This window comes from Clavelina lepadiformis, chromosome 3 (assembly GCF_947623445.1).
Source record: "Clavelina lepadiformis chromosome 3, kaClaLepa1.1, whole genome shotgun sequence".
In the NCBI taxonomy this organism is placed as follows: Eukaryota; Metazoa; Chordata; class Ascidiacea; order Aplousobranchia; family Clavelinidae; genus Clavelina; species Clavelina lepadiformis.
In genome coordinates, this window is record NC_135242.1 from 22,007,211 (window position 1) to 22,027,196 (window position 19,986).

The 19,986-nt window shown below is 37.2% G+C and overlaps 4 protein-coding genes across 6 annotated transcripts; 3 read left to right on the forward strand and 1 right to left on the reverse strand.

The window, feature by feature from the left end:
* The first annotated feature begins 274 nt into the window (after nucleotides 1-274).
* LOC143449013 (T-complex protein 1 subunit eta-like) lies at nucleotides 275-2,354 on the forward strand. The gene has a single exon (XM_076949032.1). It carries the CDS (start codon nucleotides 352-354, stop codon nucleotides 1,975-1,977), a length of 1,626 nt encoding a protein of 541 aa, XP_076805147.1. The 5' UTR covers nucleotides 275-351; the 3' UTR covers nucleotides 1,978-2,354.
* A 35-nt stretch (nucleotides 2,355-2,389) lies between these two features.
* Nucleotides 2,390-6,845, forward strand: LOC143449012 (negative elongation factor A-like). 2 transcript variants are annotated; one of them, XM_076949030.1, is made up of 12 exons: nucleotides 2,390-2,599; nucleotides 2,745-2,913; nucleotides 3,016-3,177; nucleotides 3,358-3,575; nucleotides 3,644-3,784; nucleotides 4,187-4,370; nucleotides 4,485-4,599; nucleotides 4,792-4,886; nucleotides 5,091-5,347; nucleotides 5,618-5,836; nucleotides 6,034-6,168; nucleotides 6,335-6,845. In XM_076949030.1, exons 1-12 carry the CDS (start codon nucleotides 2,390-2,392, stop codon nucleotides 6,494-6,496), a joined length of 2,067 nt encoding a protein of 688 aa, XP_076805145.1. In that variant the 3' UTR covers nucleotides 6,497-6,845. The 2 variants fall into 2 exon arrangements, with proteins under 2 accessions (XP_076805145.1, XP_076805146.1); XM_076949031.1 differs by having other exon boundaries at nucleotides 4,795-4,886.
* A 4,524-nt stretch (nucleotides 6,846-11,369) lies between these two features.
* LOC143449307 (growth hormone-regulated TBC protein 1-like) lies at nucleotides 11,370-16,748 on the forward strand. Its single transcript, XM_076949453.1, has 9 exons — nucleotides 11,370-11,559; nucleotides 13,040-13,200; nucleotides 13,351-13,397; nucleotides 13,506-13,593; nucleotides 13,711-13,883; nucleotides 14,324-14,484; nucleotides 14,738-14,846; nucleotides 14,949-15,134; nucleotides 15,422-16,748. The coding sequence occupies exons 1-9, from the start codon at nucleotides 11,474-11,476 to the stop codon at nucleotides 15,551-15,553; spliced, it is 1,143 nt and encodes a 380-aa protein (XP_076805568.1). The 5' UTR covers nucleotides 11,370-11,473; the 3' UTR covers nucleotides 15,554-16,748.
* LOC143449308 (actin-binding Rho-activating protein-like) lies at nucleotides 16,746-18,729 on the reverse strand. 2 transcript variants are annotated; one of them, XM_076949454.1, is made up of 3 exons: nucleotides 18,331-18,729; nucleotides 18,048-18,240; nucleotides 16,746-17,169 (listed from the first exon to the last, which is right to left on the reverse strand). In XM_076949454.1, the coding sequence occupies exons 1-3, from the start codon at nucleotides 18,476-18,478 to the stop codon at nucleotides 16,962-16,964; spliced, it is 549 nt and encodes a 182-aa protein (XP_076805569.1). In that variant the 5' UTR covers nucleotides 18,479-18,729; the 3' UTR covers nucleotides 16,746-16,961. The 2 variants fall into 2 exon arrangements, with proteins under 2 accessions (XP_076805569.1, XP_076805570.1); XM_076949455.1 differs by having other exon boundaries at nucleotides 16,746-17,143; nucleotides 18,331-18,709.
* Nucleotides 18,730-19,986: the final 1,257 nt, after the last annotated feature.

A 19,986-nucleotide genomic window follows, 5' to 3' on the forward strand; every position in this document is an offset into this window, starting at 1 on the left:
ATTCTTAACTTTGTGAAGTATATACACATGGAATACTGTATATGCAAGCTTTTTGGAAAATTTGTGCACCTATACTGACTTAGTGAAAAAACAATGTCAGTTGCTAAGGCCAAGAAAAATTAATATGTGCAAATATACTCCCAATAAGTATTTTATAACATTCTCACGATACGGACGATGGGTGAAGTTTATTATGAATGTGTTTTTTGTTTGACTTTCCTTAAACTCAAAAGTGAGTATCTTCACTTTCTTTTGTTGATTAATACATGTATACTTATAACTTGGCTCAATCTTTTAGGCAGTAATTTTTTCAAGTGACAATTTGTATTAAATTTCAAATTAAATCTGAAAATGCAGGCTCCAATTATTCTTTTAAAAGAAGGTACTGACAGTTCGCAAGGCATCCCTCAGCTTGTGAGCAACATCAATGCATGCCAGGTAATTGCCGAAGCAATTCGCACCACTCTTGGACCGCGGGGAATGGACAAACTCATTGTCCAAAACAACGGAAAGGCCACAATATCTAACGATGGTGCAACGATATTAAACCTGCTCGACGTAGTTCATCCAGCTGCAAAAACTTTAGTTGATATTTCAAAATCTCAGGATGCGGAGGTTGGGGATGGCACCACCACCGTTACTTTGCTTGCTGCTGAATTCTTGAAGCAGTCAAAGTCTTATGTTGAAGATGGTGTGCATCCCCAAATTATTATTCGGGCATACAGGAGAGCAACTCAACTGGCGATAGAAAAGATCAGAGAGATTCAAGTTGAAATTAAAAAAGATGATCCAAAAGAGCAAAGAGAACTTTTGGAGAAATGTGCAGCAACAGCATTGAGCTCCAAATTGATTGCTTCATACAAGGATCTATTTGCCCCAATGGTTGTGGACGCAGTGATGATGCTTGATGATCTTCTTCCTCTAAACATGATTGGCATTAAAAAGATATCTGGTGGTGCGTTGGAAGATTCCAATTTAGTTGCTGGTGTGGCTTTCAAGAAAACCTTTTCTTATGCTGGGTTTGAGATGCAGCGTAAAAAATACAAAAACCCCAAGATCGCGTTACTCAACGTTGAACTTGAATTGAAATCAGAAAAGGAAAATGCAGAAATCAGAGTCAACAATGTCGAAGATTACCAGGAAATTGTTGATGCAGAATGGCAAATTCTTTACGATAAAATGAAACTAATATGTGAAAGTGGTGCTAATGTAGTCCTCAGCAAGTTGCCCATCGGTGATGTTGCTACTCAATATTTTGCTGATCGTGACATGTTTTGTGCTGGACGAGTTACACAAGAAGATCTGAAGCGAACCATGAAGGCTTGTGGCGGCAGTATCCAGACCAGTGTCCAACAGCTTACACTCGATGTTCTCGGGACATGTGAAGAATTTGAGGAAGAGCAAGTAGGTGGAGAAAGGTTTAACTTCTTCAGAGGATGTCCACAGGCAAAGACATGCACAATTCTTCTCCGTGGCGGAGCCGAGCAGTTCATGGAGGAAACAGAAAGGTCTCTTCATGATGCAATCATGATTGTGCGCCGGGCCATCAAGAACGATGCCGTTGTTGCAGGAGGAGGAGCAATTGAAATGGAAATCAGCAAGTACCTTCGCAACTATGCTCGCACTGTCAAAGGAAAGCAACAGCTCATCATTTCTGCTTATGGAAAGGCCTTGGAGGTTACGGCCCGACAGTTATGTGAGAATGCAGGCTTTGATTCTACAAATATTCTCAACAAGTTACGACAGGTTCATGCTAAAGATAATGGAAAGTGGTTCGGAGTTGACATCAACAATGAAGATATTGCTGATAATTTTGAAGCCTGTGTGTGGGAACCTTCAATAGTGAAAATCAATGCTTTAACAGCGGCATCTGAAGCAGCTTGTTTAATTCTGTCTGTCGACGAAACCGTTAAAAATCCTCGCTCCGGGCAGAGTGACCAGCCAGCCCCAGGCAGAGGCCGTGGACGCCCTCGTTAAAGCTCAAATTTCATATTGGGTTACCTGAATTGCATGTTGTGAAGCGTATCCCAACTTATAGTGAGCAATAAGAAGAGACACTGAATTTTTTTATAAATTGACATTTACAGTTCAATATAGACTAGAACAATTTCTTGCATTATGCGTAACGCACCACCTTGAACATTGATGTAATATTGTTTTAAAAAATTGTTAAGATAGGCAGGTTATTTTAGTCTACATGTGCTTATATTCCTATGTTTCTTATGCACGGAATTATTTGTTAACAATTACGAAACATGGTTTGCAACTCCTGTCTTTCTTGGTATTACTTAAACAAAAGTTACCATTATAATCTTCTGCAGTGTGCATATTGTAATGTCATCTGTTTGCTTTAGGTATAATATATCTTAAGGATTGGTACAAATAGAGCATGGCACATGTACGTGACAGCGATACAGCTCTCTGGCTGCACAATAAGCTTGGATCTGCTGAAGAATTATGGATTCCATCAAGTATAAGTGGAATAGTAAAATCCACTACAATTGACAACATTTATCGATGCTTTCCTGTTCTAACAACTACAGTGAAATTAAAATTGCTGATGGGCATTCTTCATCTGCCTAGAAGAAACTTGGAGGAGGTCATTTATTTTAACTCTTAATTCACTGTGTTACTGTTTTAAGTCACTGATAAATTGTAATTTGGTCAGCGTCCTTTTGAAGTTCGTTTCTTGAAAAGAGTGTTCTTGTCATTTCTTGCCTGAATTTACGTTCATGTTTATGTAGATGAAGCATACCATTGAGGGAATAGTCGAAATAGCCTTGATTGATTCCGATGTGTGGGTGAAGCTTATTGCAAATATTGTCAAAACTTATCCAATGGAATTTAATTTAAACCTGGACCTCCGATCAAGCCACATTGCACAGAATGTCATTCAACAGCTCACAGAGAAAGGTGAGTCGTTGGTTACGTTTGCTCTAGAATTTTCCTGAAACTATACGCTGGCACATTATCATTATATAGGCCTATGTATATATTCTGTCTTTGCCGTTGCAGTTAAAGAAGCTGATACCTTTGCCAGCCTGCCACTGGAGTGCCAACTGGTGAACAAGACTTCATTGCAAAGTTTAGTTGGTAGCCTGCCTCCGCTAAATAGACATTTTGCACTAAAGCGCAAGCCAAAATCTGCGTCACTACGTGCGGATTTGTTGCAAAAATGTAAGACCAAACACGGGTTACTTGCTTGTTGTGATTCTATTAAAGCTAATTATATTTATATATACTACATCCAATAGCTGCCATTACAAATAGTTTTTTGTTATTTCTGAGACAGACGTCTCATGGCAGCTATTTGGTTGTGTGGAACCTTTTATTAAGTGTTTGTATATTATACTACAGCTAGTGAAGCGGTCAGCCAAATGCGAAAAGGAGGAACAAGCGGTGGAGCGAAATCTTTTCCAGTTAAACATCGTGACATGGCCAGACGTTCTTCAGATGTGGTATCGTCCAGACGTACACAAGCAAAAGCACCACTGAGTCGTACAGAAAACTTTAGAGCAACTCAAGGAACTCCGAGCTCAGCTAGGAACATTTCAAGAGTCTCCGGAAGACAACAGGTTTTTGCCGTTACTATTCATCTTCGTACTTTATCAAAACATTTACTAAACGATACTTCTTTGTGTAGGCCGGAGGTACAAAGCTCCTTGATATTTCTGAGCAACCGATTGGTGGAAGTGGGATAGGTGTGAGAGATAGCAAGCGGCGAAAGAAGCTTGCCCAACAGGAGAGCGTTGTTGCATCACAATCTCAAGAAGAAGAAGAAGAGGTAAGATTTGCAAAAAGTACCTCGTGCTTTAGTACCCAGTTTTTATTCACGCCTTGTTTAAAAAAGTTATTTGCTGTCGATTGGCAGTAATTGTTCATGTCTGATGTTTCAGTCATTGTCGTCCAAAGCAGGCACAAGTCTCAACGGATGGGGTGGTAGTAGGAGCCCCTTCCCCATTAAGTACCAAACACTTAAAAACCTATACAGTTGTAAAAAACATAGCAGTCTTTACTTCCCGGAGTATGTCGCGTTGATCTATCAGGTCTACGTCTATTTCCTTCTTGATTTTCGGAAGCGTGCGGCTCATTTCAGTTACTTCCATCGCGTATTACATCACTTTTCCTAGCTGTCGTTGGAGTAGGCTGTTTCTTGTAGCTTACATTTTAGATTGTTGTTTCTAAGGAAAAGCCGGCCAACTATGCAGATGACCTACCGCCTGCGGCTTCTGTGACATCACAAGGGGATGAAGTCACAGAAGGTCTAGAAGTCGCTCCCTTGTCTCATACTCGTCGAAGCACGGCTGAATCAACTGAACCTGAATCATCAACAGACGAAGAAATGCCACCGAACGAAATACAACCTGAAGGTGACTGTCAAATCCTTAGTTTGCAAAAAACTAGTAGGTGCATGCGGTTTGGGCGGTATTTTTGCTCCTGCAGGGTAATCAACTGTGATTTAACTCAAAATGATTACTTAACAGCTCCACAGCAGGCCTCATTTTTGGACACAAGTAAAGCAACGTCGAGTGAAAGCGAAATTTCCTCCCCTATTCATTCCACTTCATCAAGCCAAGAAGACATAAGATCACCAATATTGTAAGTTTTGTATATAGTGAGCCATAATCCTATTGAAGGCATGTGTTCATCTCCCAGCATTGCCAACTCTTATTGTGTGGGTTCATTTTATCGGTCATGGTCCTTAATAATGGACAAGGAAAGCTTGGTCATTGCTGGCCTTATCTTTTTAATTTTTTATGTTTATCCTAAATTACTTTGTAATTAATTTAGCAGCCAGTCAGTTGCACCAACATTACAGTCACCAATTAAAGAAGCACAGAAACACCATGAAAGAGATGTTGCAGTTCCACCATCTGTCAGCCATGGTAAGATACTAGTATGTTCTAAACTTATTGTACTTTTTAATTTTGTGCTAAACCTTTAGTCATTAGTTCTTCTAGTTTTAGAGAATGTTAGGGTATCAGATGATTATTGGTTCATTAAAGTGTTTGTTTGGCTACATTTCTGTTAATGGCTTAACTTGGAATAGAATTCACCCAGAAATGCTTTTTTCACTTTGTTTCCTTCAGTGGTATCACCACAACGAACGGTGGTCCAACCTTTACCAGCCATTCGTCCATCGCAACCGTCTACAGCCGTCCATCATGCCATGGTACAACATAGGATACCACAGCAAGGTGGTGTACAAAATGTCCTTCAAAATGCAACCTACAAACAGTTACCTCAACAGGCTGCAGGCAGTACTCGAATGTATGCGCCTAACACTTTCATCATGGCTCAACAGCAGCAGCCTGCTGCAGTGATCAGAACAGCACCAACAGTCATGGTTAGTAAAATTATTGTCACTGAAATATCATCACTTCAAACTGTATTTTCAAAATGCATCATTGGCCAATGATACTTGAAGTTGTTGTTATCTCTCATATGATTACTATTTAGTAATATCTAATGTGCAGTGTGGCATCATGATTTTGACTATGTTTTTATACTGGTAGTTAAAGTTCATGTGATTTTATAACTAACTTAAACTTAACCCTACCATTTGTAAACAATTGGCACTAACAAGATTGCAATGTCAGTTTTTGCTATGCTTCAGGTGCAACACCATCAACAGCCCCGCCAACAAGCACAGTTACAGAACTTTGCTCAGCCAACTGGTCAAACTTTCTATCGTGGGCAAATCACTCGTCAGCAGCAACAACAACAAATCCAACCTCAGCAACAGCCGCAACAAGCAGTGGCGCAACAAACAGTGTTTATGAAACAACCACAACAGCTTGCACCTCCTCCACCCAAGAAGGGATTGACGCTCACTGTGAGTGTTTTCTGTTTAAGAAATGAATCTTACCTAAATCTGACTGCTTTACTTCATATTAATCGAAGATGTTTTCATGTTAAGCATGGAAGCGACTAGAAATCTTGCTGGTCGTGCAAGCTCCATTATAAAATGCATGAGACCTCGACGCTAGTTTTTGTGTACTTTTTCAAATTTTTTTTATTCAACTTCTTTAGAGAGAACAAATGTTTGAAGCTCAGGAAATGTTCCAAACTGCCAATCGTCTGTCTCGACCAGAAAAGGCCTTAATACTTGGATTCATGGCAGGGTCCAGGGAAAACCCCCACCCAGAACAGGGTGATGTAGTGAGGGTAAGCAAGATGTTGAGTTGGTCAATAGCTATCGGTAGTCATTTAATATTGTGTCCAAGGCTTTGTGATGTCCATTTACTAAGCACATTACTGCTGTTTAACCAAGTATAATGCATGTAAGGCTAAAGTACTTCTGTGTGATACTTATAACCCAAATATTTTTCAGGTCGTCCTATCTGAAGAGGTGCAAAGTATTCAGAACCCCAGTGGTGTTGGATTGCTTCCGGTCATTGTTGAAACCGTTTTTGAAATGAATTATAGAACTGGCCAGTCTGCCAAACACCAGCGTTTCAGAGCAGCTTTGACTCCATCTGCCATGAATACGTAGCATAAGCAACTGCTAGACAAGCGCAGTAAAATTTAGGTTTCCATCTTAAACTATTGTTTTTGACACTCTATCATCTGTCTGCCACATGTGGTTGCATGTTTTAACTTCGTTGTTGATGTGCTTTTAATTTTTTAGTCTCGATTAGTTTTTGAGCACCTAAACATATTGCAATCAACAATTTACTTTTTGCATCATCGCTTCTTTGATTGTTTCATTTCTTTCCCGATTGGGTCTTTGCATCATTATTCTGCAGTTTTTGTGCAAGGTGTAAGTGAGGAATCACTGTGTGTTTTTTCATTATTGCTTGTTGTAGTAAAATGAAAGCTCAAACACGGTACATTCAGTAAAACTGTGTCTAATGTTGATCAGACGGTGTTTGAATATACACAACATCCATAAAATTTCATGCCTATAGTATATATGAACTTACTGTGTTAAGGAAGAATAATAATTAATACTTGCATTAATTGTTTGCTGTCACAATACTCTTTTGACCAAGCATCCAAAGAAAAACGTTACTGTGTCGCGGTAACTTAGTACTAGGGCTGGGAAAAATTGGCCAGCTAATAGCTTTTACCTACTAAAGACCTTGTTAGTCGAAAGCGGTCATGTAAGAGAGAATTTGGAGCAACAATTTTGGTAATCCATTGACTCAAAGAAATTTGCTGCTCTGTTGTATTTTAATGCTTGATCACTTTGTGATCTAGCATGACATTAATTGCCGATACAATTCTTTTCATCACATTTCTTATTATTAAATAGCAGTTTTGCCTGCAATTAACAAAGGTGACATGACAATTAGCGACTGATGGCAGCTAATGCCATCCAGCTGAAGTAAATCGGCTGAATTCCCAGCCCTACTTAGCACAGAGCAATTAAACTAGGCTATGCTTAACATTCTTGCTCACTTTGTCTGAATGAGATTCATGTGCCAAGGTCAAGATGTTTTCATTGGGAGAACAGCTTTTTAATGATAAGGGTGCAATGTTCATCCAAAAGTGAATTTGGCAGTTAGGCACTTTTGCACTGCTTGGGTACTGGCCCTAGCAGTGCGTCAAATTGTGGTGCCAAGTACGCAATAGCGTATCGTTTTTTTTTCATAATTTACTGTTAAAATAGAAAATGTTTCTAAAGCTAATCATCCAATACAGATGATAATTAACAACACAGCATCTACAAACCGAGGAACAAAAGTTGTTTTTATTGAACTGGAGAAGTAACAACACTACATTATACTCATTTCTTATGTAAAGCACAAAATCGAGGCACCAACACCTTTACAGCAACTAAAAGCAATACCAACAAATGATGTTCTTCCTATACTAACATATTTACATTGCATTTCAACCATGGAAATCCAGAATGACACTAAAAGCACTGATGCTGCAAAAACAACATGTCTTGTAATTTACGTGGCATAAAAAAATAGTTTCTCATATAAATTAATCACATTTTTAAACAAGAATAACTATTACAAAGTAATAAATTTTGCTAGTAGACTTTTAAAATCAACGTATGAAAATGGTGGATATGGTATCAAGTAACGCATTGGTACGTATTTGGATGCACAACTGTACATATACATGATTAAATGCAATAATAATAATAAGTCAGGATCTTTCTATAGTTAAGGGTGAATCTGATGATCTATACCGGTGTAATAACAAAAAATGCCTGGTAGGGTGGAAATATAAGTTTCTATATCTATATATAAATATAAGAAATAAATATAATAACGTAGTATAAGTACATACCTTTCTGTATGGGTATGCATTGACTATGGTCAAAATTACTTACAAGTAAGTTGCCAAAGTTGAAAAAATCTACTTAAGTTGCATGACTATTTAAGTAAAACTTCTTCGTATGGCCCAGTTTGTACTTATTCATTTATTGACGACGCAGCGGCAGGTCTGTAGCAATTGTATGAGAACGACATGGTTTGCTGTAATTTATTAGTACAGGTAAACTTAAAATCACTTGAGCAAGTTAGCTAAATTAACAAATAAACAAACAAATTAACAATTACTACCCTACAATAACTTATTATCAAGACTGTTCATTACTAATACGAAGTCTGTTTCGTGTGGGATCACGTCAATTGACCGTGAACAAATTCACCGGCGACAATTGGTCGGGGTCAACTGACCGGCAACAAATTGGCCGGCGACACAAATCAACCGCTACGCATTTTATTTTTATTTTTTACGCAAATTAGCATTGTTGTTTATTCAAATTATATGATTTAAGTGATAATATGATTTAAGGTCTGTTGGTTCTAGGTAAATTTACGTCACGGTCAGTTGTCCCCCGGTCAGTTGTCCCCGGTGAGTTTGTTCGCGGTCAATTTCCCACGGTTAATTGTCGTGGAACCGTTTCGTGTAGGCTATTTAAGCCAACATGCATGACATGGCGAATTTTGAGCCGACATAAGGAATGATGCAATAAATTTGGAAAACAGCCAACCAATCCGATAGCAAGTTGCTTAATTTTAAATTATAAATGAAAAAGTTATGTGCTTTTCAAAGTCACTTTCTTTTGGAAAAACACGCCGTTGAAGATGAAGGCTTGGTTTAATTAAATGCAGTTGTTGCGCATGAGATTGTTTCAGACACGTTTGGTTGGTGGTCGTTGGTGCGTGGGACCATAGACTACTATAGGGAGACATCAAAAGGATTATCGAGATAGTCGCTTCGGGGAGCTAGATGTTTAAGGATAATAACAGCTGAGGAATCAAGACTTCCTCGTATACGCAAGCACGATAAAATATTAACGTATTTTACATTTCCAAATTCATACACTCATATTACAGTTTTATTATAATATTTGAAAAGCTTGGCTTTGGTCATCGAGAGACGACTGGTGAAGTCAAGTGAAGATATGAAGAACTATCTACGTACGGTAGTCCACAGAAGTACTTGTTTAACTATTAGAGACAAATGTCTGACGGAGTTCTGATTCAAACCCGCAGTTTACCACGGAGCAGACAAGAGCTTAGTTATGGCGGTAGCACGATCTTTATCCTCGGACTGAAGAGAGTTCTTGCACGTGATGATTTCACATCGTTCGAACTCCTGTTAACGAGCTTGCCATATTGAGTCTTGAATGTGAGTGTGGAGCATATGGAACATGACGTCATCTAACATTGGCGCGTGACGTAACAGGAATGTGAGTCGTAAAGAAATTCGCGCAATGCTAAGTATGATTATTTTTATGTGAAATTTTCTGCTGTTATCGGTAATTAATTATTATTTAATAAATTTAAATTTTATTTAATTTTTACCTGTTAATTATTGACAGCGACTTTGGGCCCATTTTATCGGTTATAGGGCGATATACAAAAGTTTATTATTATAATTGCTATTATAAAAAAGATTAGGAGATATTCAAACACAGTTGCCATAACACGCCAAATACTTATGCGTCACCGTCGCACGATAGTGACGTGTGAGGTCACATAACTGAGACAAGTAAAAAGAGTTTGAGCAATTTTTTAGTACAGCCAGAACTCGTTAATTCGGACCACTTTGTTTGGTCAAAAATATCTGTTTAGTAGGCTTTCCGGATAATCGAAATAATATCACAGTTAAATCAACTTATACGTAAGATATTTTGCATTAGGCTATTGAACAAAAGTTGACTAAAACAAAGATTAAAGTTTGACAAGAATGAAAAATGGGTGTATGTAAATATGTAACATTTGTCGTAAGCCAGATTTGCGATTGCTATTTTCTACTGATTTGGCATATCCGCTTCGAAATTACCGTGTCGGAATCGGACGACAAGGTTTCCGGTGTCGTGCCCAATTTATTTCCGCTGTTAAACTTCTTCTGGGCATCGTGGCGTTCAACTAAAAGACCTTAGACGATTAAGAGAACTAACAGGACTAAGAAAATTAAGAGGATTAAAAAACTAAGTTCTCTTAATTCTCTAAGTCTTAGTCCTATTAGTTACCTTAAGACTTGAAGCAAGCAGAATATCATAGACATCTTAGGTTCCCTTAGTTCTCTTCGTCCTATTAGTTCTCTTCATAGACATCGGAAATAAAAACACTTGATGCCCAATTCTTTTGTATTTCCGATGTCTATGTTTCTCTTAGTGCTCTAGCGGTATTTGGAGAGGTCCCTATTAAACTGTGATTACATTAAAATATAGTATTTTCTTCTGTAGGATAGTGACACTAGCAGTTACTCAGCAAATGAAATGTGAGGGGCACTGGGACACAAAAACAGAGCATTCAATTCCCAACCTACAGTCCCCTTGGATTAGATCTGGCAAAGATCACTCTGGGTATGCACTAGGGCGAGTCTATAAGCCCAACTATCTTCCTTGACCTCGCCATAGAAATCTGCATTGCTGCCGAGTGAAAAAGGCTTATTTTAGGTTATGGTTACAAGCTTCAACTTTTGTGAATAAATACTCTAATTTATTATGTTGCTGCTCTTGAAAATTTTGGTTTTATTCAACATGGCTCGAACGTGAAGCAGGTTTGGCCACCCCTGCTATATACACAGCCACCACTTCAATTTCATTGACAAAAGTACAGAACGTTTACATGCAATCTTGCTTTGAATAAATGGTGTCATTAATCTCATTGCTAGCCTAGTTTTGCAGAAATGTTAAACTTAGTGATGTCAAATGACCAGGACCATGAAGCTATCTAGGCCTAGACCACGAAGAATCTAAATTTGAAAACAGACTCTATACAAAGACAAGGCAGATAGAAAGTTCATAGGGTCATAAATTTGATAATTTTTGTTGAAGTAGTTGGGAGAATTAAAACTTTTGCATACTGACTTTTACGTGCAGCATATCCTTACTGTTTTGACTAACTAGGGTGACTTTTTGGTACTGTGGCTTACTACTGATGTCTTTTTTACTAAGATTAATTTTTAATATCTTTTACAGTAAATCACCTGCTAACATCATGGTGTTTTAATTTATACAAATTACCACTGTGGTTTGCAATAGGACTGGTCAATGATAATGGCTAGCACATCAAACATGAATTCATTGAAAGCAAAATATACTCAAGCTGTAAAACAAAATACTGTTGGAACACTAAGGTGAGTGTGTGTAAATGTCTTTAAAAAGATTGTTTTATGGGAGCGCTGGAACCAGAACCGGGCAGTGCTCGTTTAAAGGGAGTGAAGCTCATGGGTGAAAAATGGAGTGCCGCTTCCACTCACATTCTGGAATAAAAAATGAGCACGCTCATGAAAATAGAAATTGGCTTGCTCGCACTCATTACGGTAAAAGCTATATTTGTCTTTTCTGCGCATTTTCGATAAACAAGGCATTTGCATGTTGTAATGCCGAACTTGTTTCCAATTGTAATCATGAGTGTTTTTAATGAAAAGTTTGAGATTTCCAGGGGCAGCGCAAGCAGATCGCTAGCTGACGCGTTAGTGAATCGTTCTAAATCCACGATGTCTTATTGAAATTATTTTTTTTGGAATTCATTTTTATTTCTATTATATTTTTTATTTATCATATTGGAATTATTTAATTTTATTATATTTCATAGCCTATACAGCAGTGGTTCCCAACCGCGGCTCTTAGAGCCGCATGCGGCTCCAAGGTAGCTTTCTTGCGGCTCTCAATGACCCCTGAAAATCCCACAAAAAAATAAAAAATCTATTGGCAACAATTAGGGCGATTATTTTTTGACTTGTCAAAAAAAGTCAAAAATTGGTCAAAATTTATAACGTTAGGTCAAAATTGTTTACAAATTTTTCATTTTACATCTTACAGTTACACCTTGTAGCCTACTTTATACTGCTGTGAATGGTCCATTGTCTACTTATTGTGAATCATAAACCGCCTCCTGAATCCTAAACCACAATTGCGCCTCGATTTGACAAAGTTGTTAAAGCTCAAAGCCAATGTCAAGTTGGACATTAAATTGATTTGTGTTATTTTTCTTGTTAGTGTTGCTATTCGTTGGTACATGATTTCATGCTTTAAAATTTTCGTTATAATTACTTGAGTCTTTTCATGCGGCTCCATACGTACTATGAAGTTTGAAATTCGGCCTCGACACCAAAAAAGGTTGGGAACCACTGCTATACAGTATTAATATGAGACTCCAAAGCTAGCATAAATCTGTTTTATCTTGGGTTGCTGTTTTTTGTGACCAGTTGGAAAACGTTCATTCTGTTTTTGGCTGACACTATTTCATTGATAAAGTCAAATGTTCTATTGATAGCATGCTTTATAAATCTAGCCTGTACTTGCAGTGTATAGTCCCTTGCGACTAGGTCATTGTGTTTGCTTTTTACATCACCATCCTCTGAAAATTACAATTAATATAAAGGTGCAGTCAAAACTTCTATGATTTGTAAACCGCAAAGAGCATTCAGCACCTCGCGTGATTGTTTCCAGAAAAAAAAACATTTTCGTGCCCAGCTTTGCTTACAACTTGCCTTGTTTTGGTAGATTTTTATTAAAACTATATCCCTAGTGCAGCATACTCGTTTTGTGACTTACTTTTTGATTTCTTTACTGGCTAGCTTTTCAGAGTTTACGTTTTCTAAACAATTTTAGCAAAGTGGATCCATATGGGTTCGAAAGAGGAAATGACTTCGATTATAAAGCGTTTGAAAACTTTGAATCAGAATACTTGGCAGTGTTAGCTCGTCGCACCATAAAATGGGATAAAATGATGAAGAATGGAACAAAGCGTAAAGTGAAACCAGATCGCGTGGGTGGGTAGAGCTTGTTGTTGAGGAATTTTATGACTAAGCACTTGGTGGAAAGTTTTGTGAAAACATTAATGTATACTTGCTTAATGGAAATCTACATACAAACTTTTTGCCTAAGTACTAACAATACAAACGTAATGTGCTATTTTTTAGTGAAAAGATTTTGCAGAAAAGGCATTCCAGAAAGGTACAGAGCTAGGGTAAGTGGGTGTGTCAATTATTAATATATTATGTGACTGACTTAATGGTTGTGATATTTGGTATATTTATTTTAAAAGTATTATCAGTTGCATTAATTGCACTTGTAGGTATGGATGGACGTTAGTGGAGCTCGCAAGAAAATGAAGAAAAGCCAGAAAAATTTCTATCAAACCTTGCTAGAACAACCCAATCAAGGTAAGTTTGAATCATTCAGAAACAACATAATGCTCCCATAGTAAGCCATGATTGCTGGCAAGTTTTACTCAGCATTAGCCTATGTGTCACTGTAAGTCAGTGCGGCAATATTCCCAGATGCAGACTTTGAGGAAGAATTAACCGAATCAATTAAAACCGACTTGGACCGCACATTCCCGGACAATATACATTTCAAGAATGGCATCGATTCTAACAAAAGCAAGCAAAAAGATCTCCTAAATATACTAACAGCATTTGGACGGCATTCGCCTACCATTGGTTATTGCCAGGTAACCAAGTGCCTTTCAACGTATGGTTTTGCTTTTGGGTTAATATTAGTGTATATTATTATAATTTGAAGAAGTTTTTGTTAATGTCAACATTAAAGGACAGATTCCCTGCCTTGATCTTAACAACAAAATATTTCAAACTCAGTAATAAGAATCCAGGCTAAACGTTTTGGCTTTTTATTCAATTTTATTTTATGCTGTACAATTGTCCAAAAACTCAAAATTTCAAAACTATCGGAAAACTTTAAAATTATTGATGTAAAATCTTACCTTTGTCCCATATGGACATGGTTACGCAATAACAAGCCAAAAAACACTTTATTTTCTAGTTACTTTATTTTGACTCTCTGTTAGCACTCTCCAAAGTCAAAGTGTAGGTTTAGTCCATTGTTTCTATACTGTGGTGTGTGTAAACACATGGCAATTCTACATTCATTTAGGGAATGAATTACATCGCCGCCTTGTTATTGATCGTCGTAAAGGATCCTGAGCAGTGCTTTTGGCTTCTGTGTGCGCTTATTGATGATATCCTACCAGCTTATTACACCAAATCTATGATCGGGTTGAGAGCTGAGATGAATGTTATTGATGACCTTGTTAGGTTTGCTGCGGTTGATTTTTGTCTTCCAGACTTTGATGTTTGTTAAAGCCATTTTGTTCTGTTTTGCCTTGAACATTAGATGTACTATAATATAAAGTGAAAATACTGGGATAACCTTGTTGTATTTATGTAAAGTTTATTTGTAAGTAAGCCACAGGTGATAACCAAGACAATACGTTGGGCTATTAATTGTTGAAAGGAGTTCATAAAAGTTTATAAGTTTATGACAGTTAAGTTTTTTTTCTGTTTTCAGAGAAAAGTTTCCAGAAGTCCAACAGAAAATAGACGTCTACAAAGTTCCATGGACGCTGGTTGCTTCAAAGTGGTTTGTCTGTCTCTTCGTTGATGTTGTTCCGACTGAGGTATGGGCAGTATGCTGTTCTAATCCCTAATCCAGTGACATTATGGCTTGTATTTATTTTAAAACCCAACATTAATCACATGTTCCGAAATCACTTTCACAGACAGTGCTTCGAGTTTGGGACTGTCTCTTCTTCGAAGGTTCCAAAGTTTTGATTCGCGCGGCGCTCTGTATCATTTACAACATAAAGCCTGCTGTGCTGTCATGCAAAGGAATGCCGGACGTTGTGCAGACTTTCAAGGATGTATCCAAAAACAGCGCTATCTTAGATTGTCATCTTTTTATGCAGGTGATTAAGTTAGATTTTTGCATCAGTAAACTGTAGAATTTTCTTTTTTTTAACCCGGTGTAGCTGTTTACATTTAACAATTTAAACCGTGTTTTCTATTTTCCCACACAATTTAATCCGTTGGAAGAAAACTTAGTTATCAGTAAATTGTGCTAAAGTACTGTATAATTTCTATACTGCTCAAATTGTTTTATTGTTATTAAACTCTTGTAAGGTTTATTGGGACTTACTACATACAACAATGTAATTATGACAGACGTTTATGATAAAACGTTTGCTGTTTGTAGCAATGCTTCATTGAAACAAACCCCTTGACAAGGGCAGACCTCAAAAAACTTCGGGAGAAAAACAGGGAGCTAATTGAGGAAGAAGATGAAAAATATTCTCAAAAACAAAGAAAAAGTCGGCCCTCGCGGTAATAGCAATAAAGAAATTTATGCTTCTGGGTTATTATTACACTGAAGACCGATCTACAGTAGATAACTTTTCTCTATAACATTTCTTGAACTTATCGTACCTAAGCAATAGGCATAACTGGCATATGCAATACACTATTTGTTTTACTTATTTCACACGTACTAAATGTGAAATGTTCCGTGTGAGGCTTTTATGTGCAATCCATTCCCACTTTATGGCAAATGAAGGAAAGATTATTCTTGACCTCAGAAGTTTTTAAGCATTTAAAAGATTCTTGACTTTTATAAAATCAATTACTTTGACTGTACTGTGATTTTTGTTGATGTCACCTATTTGCATTTTAAAGTCATTATTTCAGCCTGATGATGTAGCTTTCAGACACACCTCCCCCATTTTCAACACCAGTCATAAATCAATCCATTGCAAAACGTCTTCGATACTGTAATACAGTTGCACACGTATGCACTAATTTGAATCATCTGTTTAAATGTGTGCTGAAGTTTTTTTATTTTCAATCACTAACTGTTCTGCTGGTTTTTCTACATAATTCTTCTTGCATTTGGCTACATCTCAACCATTGTATCTAACCATGGCAATACATAAGTTCATTTCGTAAAACCTCTGCAAAAGTGTATTAGTTTCTTGCGATAAACGTTTCCTCACCAACGGAAATTTATTAAGCTATTGATCTGTTTTTCGTTCAAACCTAATATTATTTAATGGCTTCTCTGAATGTAAGTCGTGTTGGCAGAATTGTCATTTAAGATATTTCGTACCACTGTGGCAGTAAGTGCAATTACCCAATAACATGAACTACTGGTCATGTACGTAGTAGTTCGTTTTTGCGTTTCAGCTATCAGCAAACAAACTTTGTACAAGTTCTGCTTCTATGTTAAATCATCTTTATTACTGATATTAGTTATCATATATAATTGCTTTATTTCTGCTGGCAATCCGTTGACACCGCGTTTACAATCTGATCTTAGCTTGCTGCCTTAAACTAATTTATCTTTCCTGTGCAAGCTGTATAATTTAATAAAAATATCTCAAATCATTTTAGTGAACCGTAATCACCATCATTTCGCAAATTGAACTTTTCCTGCCCTTGTCTTATGCATTGTGATTATTCCAACAGGTTTCTACGCACAATTGCTTGCTTGTAGTGAATTATCTTAATAAAATTATTCCAATAAGTTATCATTTGTAAATCTAATTTCGCACTCTGCGATCAATGCAAGTAGCAGACAGAGTCACAACCATGCTGGCGTCACCAGCCCCTAGCGTGGCACTGAATGGTCATGTCGCCAGCTTCTACAAAATCATGAAATGGCACCGTTGCATTTTAAGCATTATACGAATACGTTGTACATTAGTACAATTCCATAAATATGATTAGATAATGTTGACAAGTCACAGTGAGAATGTTCGTGGGAAATAAACTTGTGATATACAGCAGCTGGGTTCATTGCAGCAAAGTGATAACAACATCGTCGTCCCGTCTCTGCCAGAGCATCTCTCCAGAAAAATCCACCAAGTTGTACTTTCTCGCACGGAGAAGAGTGCCAACCACTTTATTTGATATATTGGTGTATCTGGAACATAGCGGCAAATGCTACGCCTTTTGGTAAAAGATAATTGGTTTAAATAAGAGAACTAAAACATTTCTATGGTATGATATTGGAGTCTTGGTCTAAGCTCTAAAGAATGAGAAAATTTATCGTGCGATCTGATGTTCCTTACCATTCGTATGTGTTAATTGTTGTGTGATTTTTAAGTGAAATGTTTTATGAATAAGAAAATGATTCTATGACGATTTGAGTTAATTTGGATGATGACTCGAGTCAAGTCAACCAAAGTATTCACTTCAACACATGTCATGTCATGTTTTTACGCAAATACACACAAGCCAAACCAAGCCTTTGAAAAACCTAACTTGGCTGCACTCTTAATTCAGTCCTATATTGAGTTGACATTGCAAAAGATATGTGAACATATTTTTTTGAATAATAATTAAGCTTATTCCAGCCATTTCGAAATTCTGCTTGTGATAAAAGTCATCAATTTCTATTGATATAAGAACGCGTTCCTTGTTGAGACTAGGCTAAATAGCCTAGCCCTAGCTTACTACAATAATTGTAGCACATGTTCTAAATTTTAGAAACCTTAATTATGCATAATCAAATTCATAACCGACTTAATTATATCCGTCATAAAATTCGGCCAATCTCCACATTTGAGTGATCCGAACCACACGATAGCAAAGGTCGTTAACATTCCGCCCAAGGCTATTACATTGTAACGATTGTGCGAACGGCCAAGTTCGGACTTTGATCACTTGATTGCTAGTTCGATGAGGCAACTACTGCAACACTGTCAAGTTAACTGAGACTACAGAAAAACAACCATACTTTCGCAAAGTTTAAGGTATGCTTCTACAATTTCAAGCAATTTTCCAGTTTAATTGTGTTCTGGCAAGAACTGGGATGTATTGCTCACCGTTCAAACAATTCTCCAAAGGTGGTACAAATATTTCCGTTGTCATCCGGTTTTCCCATTATCTCTATGATATGACATAAAACTTCTATATCCTTGGATATATAACGTTTAGCTTTTGCTCCTCTTTCAGCAGTCAGGCCTACCGGTTGGGCGTACTCCTTGGCACCTTTGATCCAACGAACTCTTTCATTGCCTTTAAATAAAGTGATGGCCTTGGTAAAGATTGGTAAAAACTGGTTATTAACAGATATTGAAATACGAAAGATATTAAATTGCAACTTACCGTCATAACGACCAGAAAAAGGATTTGTTTTTTGTTTCTGAATAAAATTTTCCGCTTTTGTATTCCATCTTTCGGCAAGAAACGACACACCAAAGTCATTTGAACCTGTTTTCACAAACTTTTCTCGATCCGAAGTTTCTTTACTCATTCGGAACTATTGGTTAATTTGCACTGTTCTCGTACATCTCTTTAAAGTATGTTGTTAAGCTGTTTGATAACCTTCGACTGTAAGGCATATTCAGAAATGCAATACAACCGATACTCTACTTGACTATAAACACGTACGCGACATGCATGCCTTTCCCGAAATGGAACAGCGTAAACCAGCTGCATTTGTGATTGGTCTCAACCTATGACGTCAACGTAAACAGCTGGATGCTTGAAGAACCTGGAATGAGAGAAGCGCAGAGCAAGAAATTACAACCAAGTTGAGGTTTCAGGTCCGTAGTAGAAAGAAAGGAAGTACAGTATATGGCTATATGCAGCCACTTGAGATCGATCACTCTTAAAATGCCATACGTCCTTCTAATTGTATAGGTAGTTTTACATGTTAGTTACGGGATAGGTGAATGTTTTTGAGGCTCGTTTTGGTTTGATTGTTAATAGGAAATTATGTTTTAAATCTATTTATCAAAGCTGAAAGGAGAGAAAACCCCCAAGAGCCATCGGTGATGTGCTGTGATGCAGTTATACCCATACCATATACCTAAATGCGTATTTGTAGGGTATAGGACAGTTATGTCGTAGTAATGCAGTATGTATAACAATAATCTGAAGTGAAAAAACAAATTTTCGCATTTCGGATAATCGTCTAAAATAAAGGCAGAATGCCATAATTCAATATGGGTAAATTGTCGAGTAATTATGGTATTATGTTTTGTCTTATGGGTTAGGTTATGGAAGGCTAAAACATTTAACTCAGATTTTTCTCTTTCAACCTTTCAGGTCAGTACTGGTGACAACAGGTTGCCTTTACCTGCAGCTCCAAGTTAAGCCAATATTTTAGCAGTCTACATATTACCGTAAAATTTGATTTTGTCAGATTGCCGTTGTGCTTGTAGTAAAGCAAGCTATACCTAATCATGCTATTGTCCCGGAGCTATATGCAGCTCTGCAGTGATGTGATATAAGATTGCTGGCTATATTCTGTATTTTCTGAATCCAAATACCTAATCCGTTTTCTCATTACTACTATTTTTTCATGGCCTATTATTCTACTGATTTCTTGTATAGACTTGTTCTCCATCTTTTGTTTCAAATGAAATTCGATCTTCCTGATAATGTTTAGAAATGTCGGCACATGTTGTGGTTGTGTGCGACACAAAATGACATGTATAGGCTATATATATATGTGTGTGTGTGTGTGTGTATACAGCTTTACCTCAGTGTTTTAGTTACCAGACTAAGTTCATGACGACATGAATTTATGGAAATACGTGATCAGTCTGGTGTTTATAAACTCCTCCCTACCTGAGTTTGACAAATTGACCTCTTGCTGCTTTGCCCACATCAGCTGGCAACATGACTTTATGACTGACCACTGAAACTTATGTTGTGTCTTGGATACTTTTATTGAAAATAAGTATGATAGCCTGTCGGATGGCTATCATATATATTTATAAGAATATAACTGTTATTGTGTAATAACTAGGGCGA

Bases quoted from the DNA above. Each gene is read 5' to 3' on its own strand.
- LOC143449013 (XM_076949032.1), top strand. From the start codon at position 352: ATGCAGGCTCCAATTATTCTTTTAAAAGAAGGTACTGACAGTTCGCAA.
- LOC143449012 (XM_076949030.1), top strand. From the start codon at position 2,390: ATGGCACATGTACGTGACAGCGATACAGCTCTCTGGCTGCACAATAAG. The intron at 2,914-3,015 runs GTGAGTCGTTGG...TTGCCGTTGCAG, and splicing joins TCAACAGCTCACAGAGAAAG to TTAAAGAAGCTGATACCTTT. The intron at 3,785-4,186 runs GTAAGATTTGCA...GTTGTTTCTAAG, and splicing joins CTCAAGAAGAAGAAGAAGAG to GAAAAGCCGGCCAACTATGC.
- LOC143449307 (XM_076949453.1), top strand. From the start codon at position 11,474: ATGATAATGGCTAGCACATCAAACATGAATTCATTGAAAGCAAAATAT. The intron at 11,560-13,039 runs GTGAGTGTGTGT...AAACAATTTTAG, and splicing joins AATACTGTTGGAACACTAAG to CAAAGTGGATCCATATGGGT. The intron at 14,847-14,948 runs GTATGGGCAGTA...TCACTTTCACAG, and splicing joins TTGATGTTGTTCCGACTGAG to ACAGTGCTTCGAGTTTGGGA.
- LOC143449308 (XM_076949454.1), bottom strand. From the start codon at position 18,478: ATGAGTAAAGAAACTTCGGATCGAGAAAAGTTTGTGAAAACAGGTTCA. The intron at 18,241-18,330 runs GTAAGTTGCAAT...CTTTATTTAAAG, and splicing joins TTTTTCTGGTCGTTATGACG to GCAATGAAAGAGTTCGTTGG. The intron at 17,170-18,047 runs GTGAGCAATACA...TTTTACCAAAAG, and splicing joins TTTGGAGAATTGTTTGAACG to GCGTAGCATTTGCCGCTATG.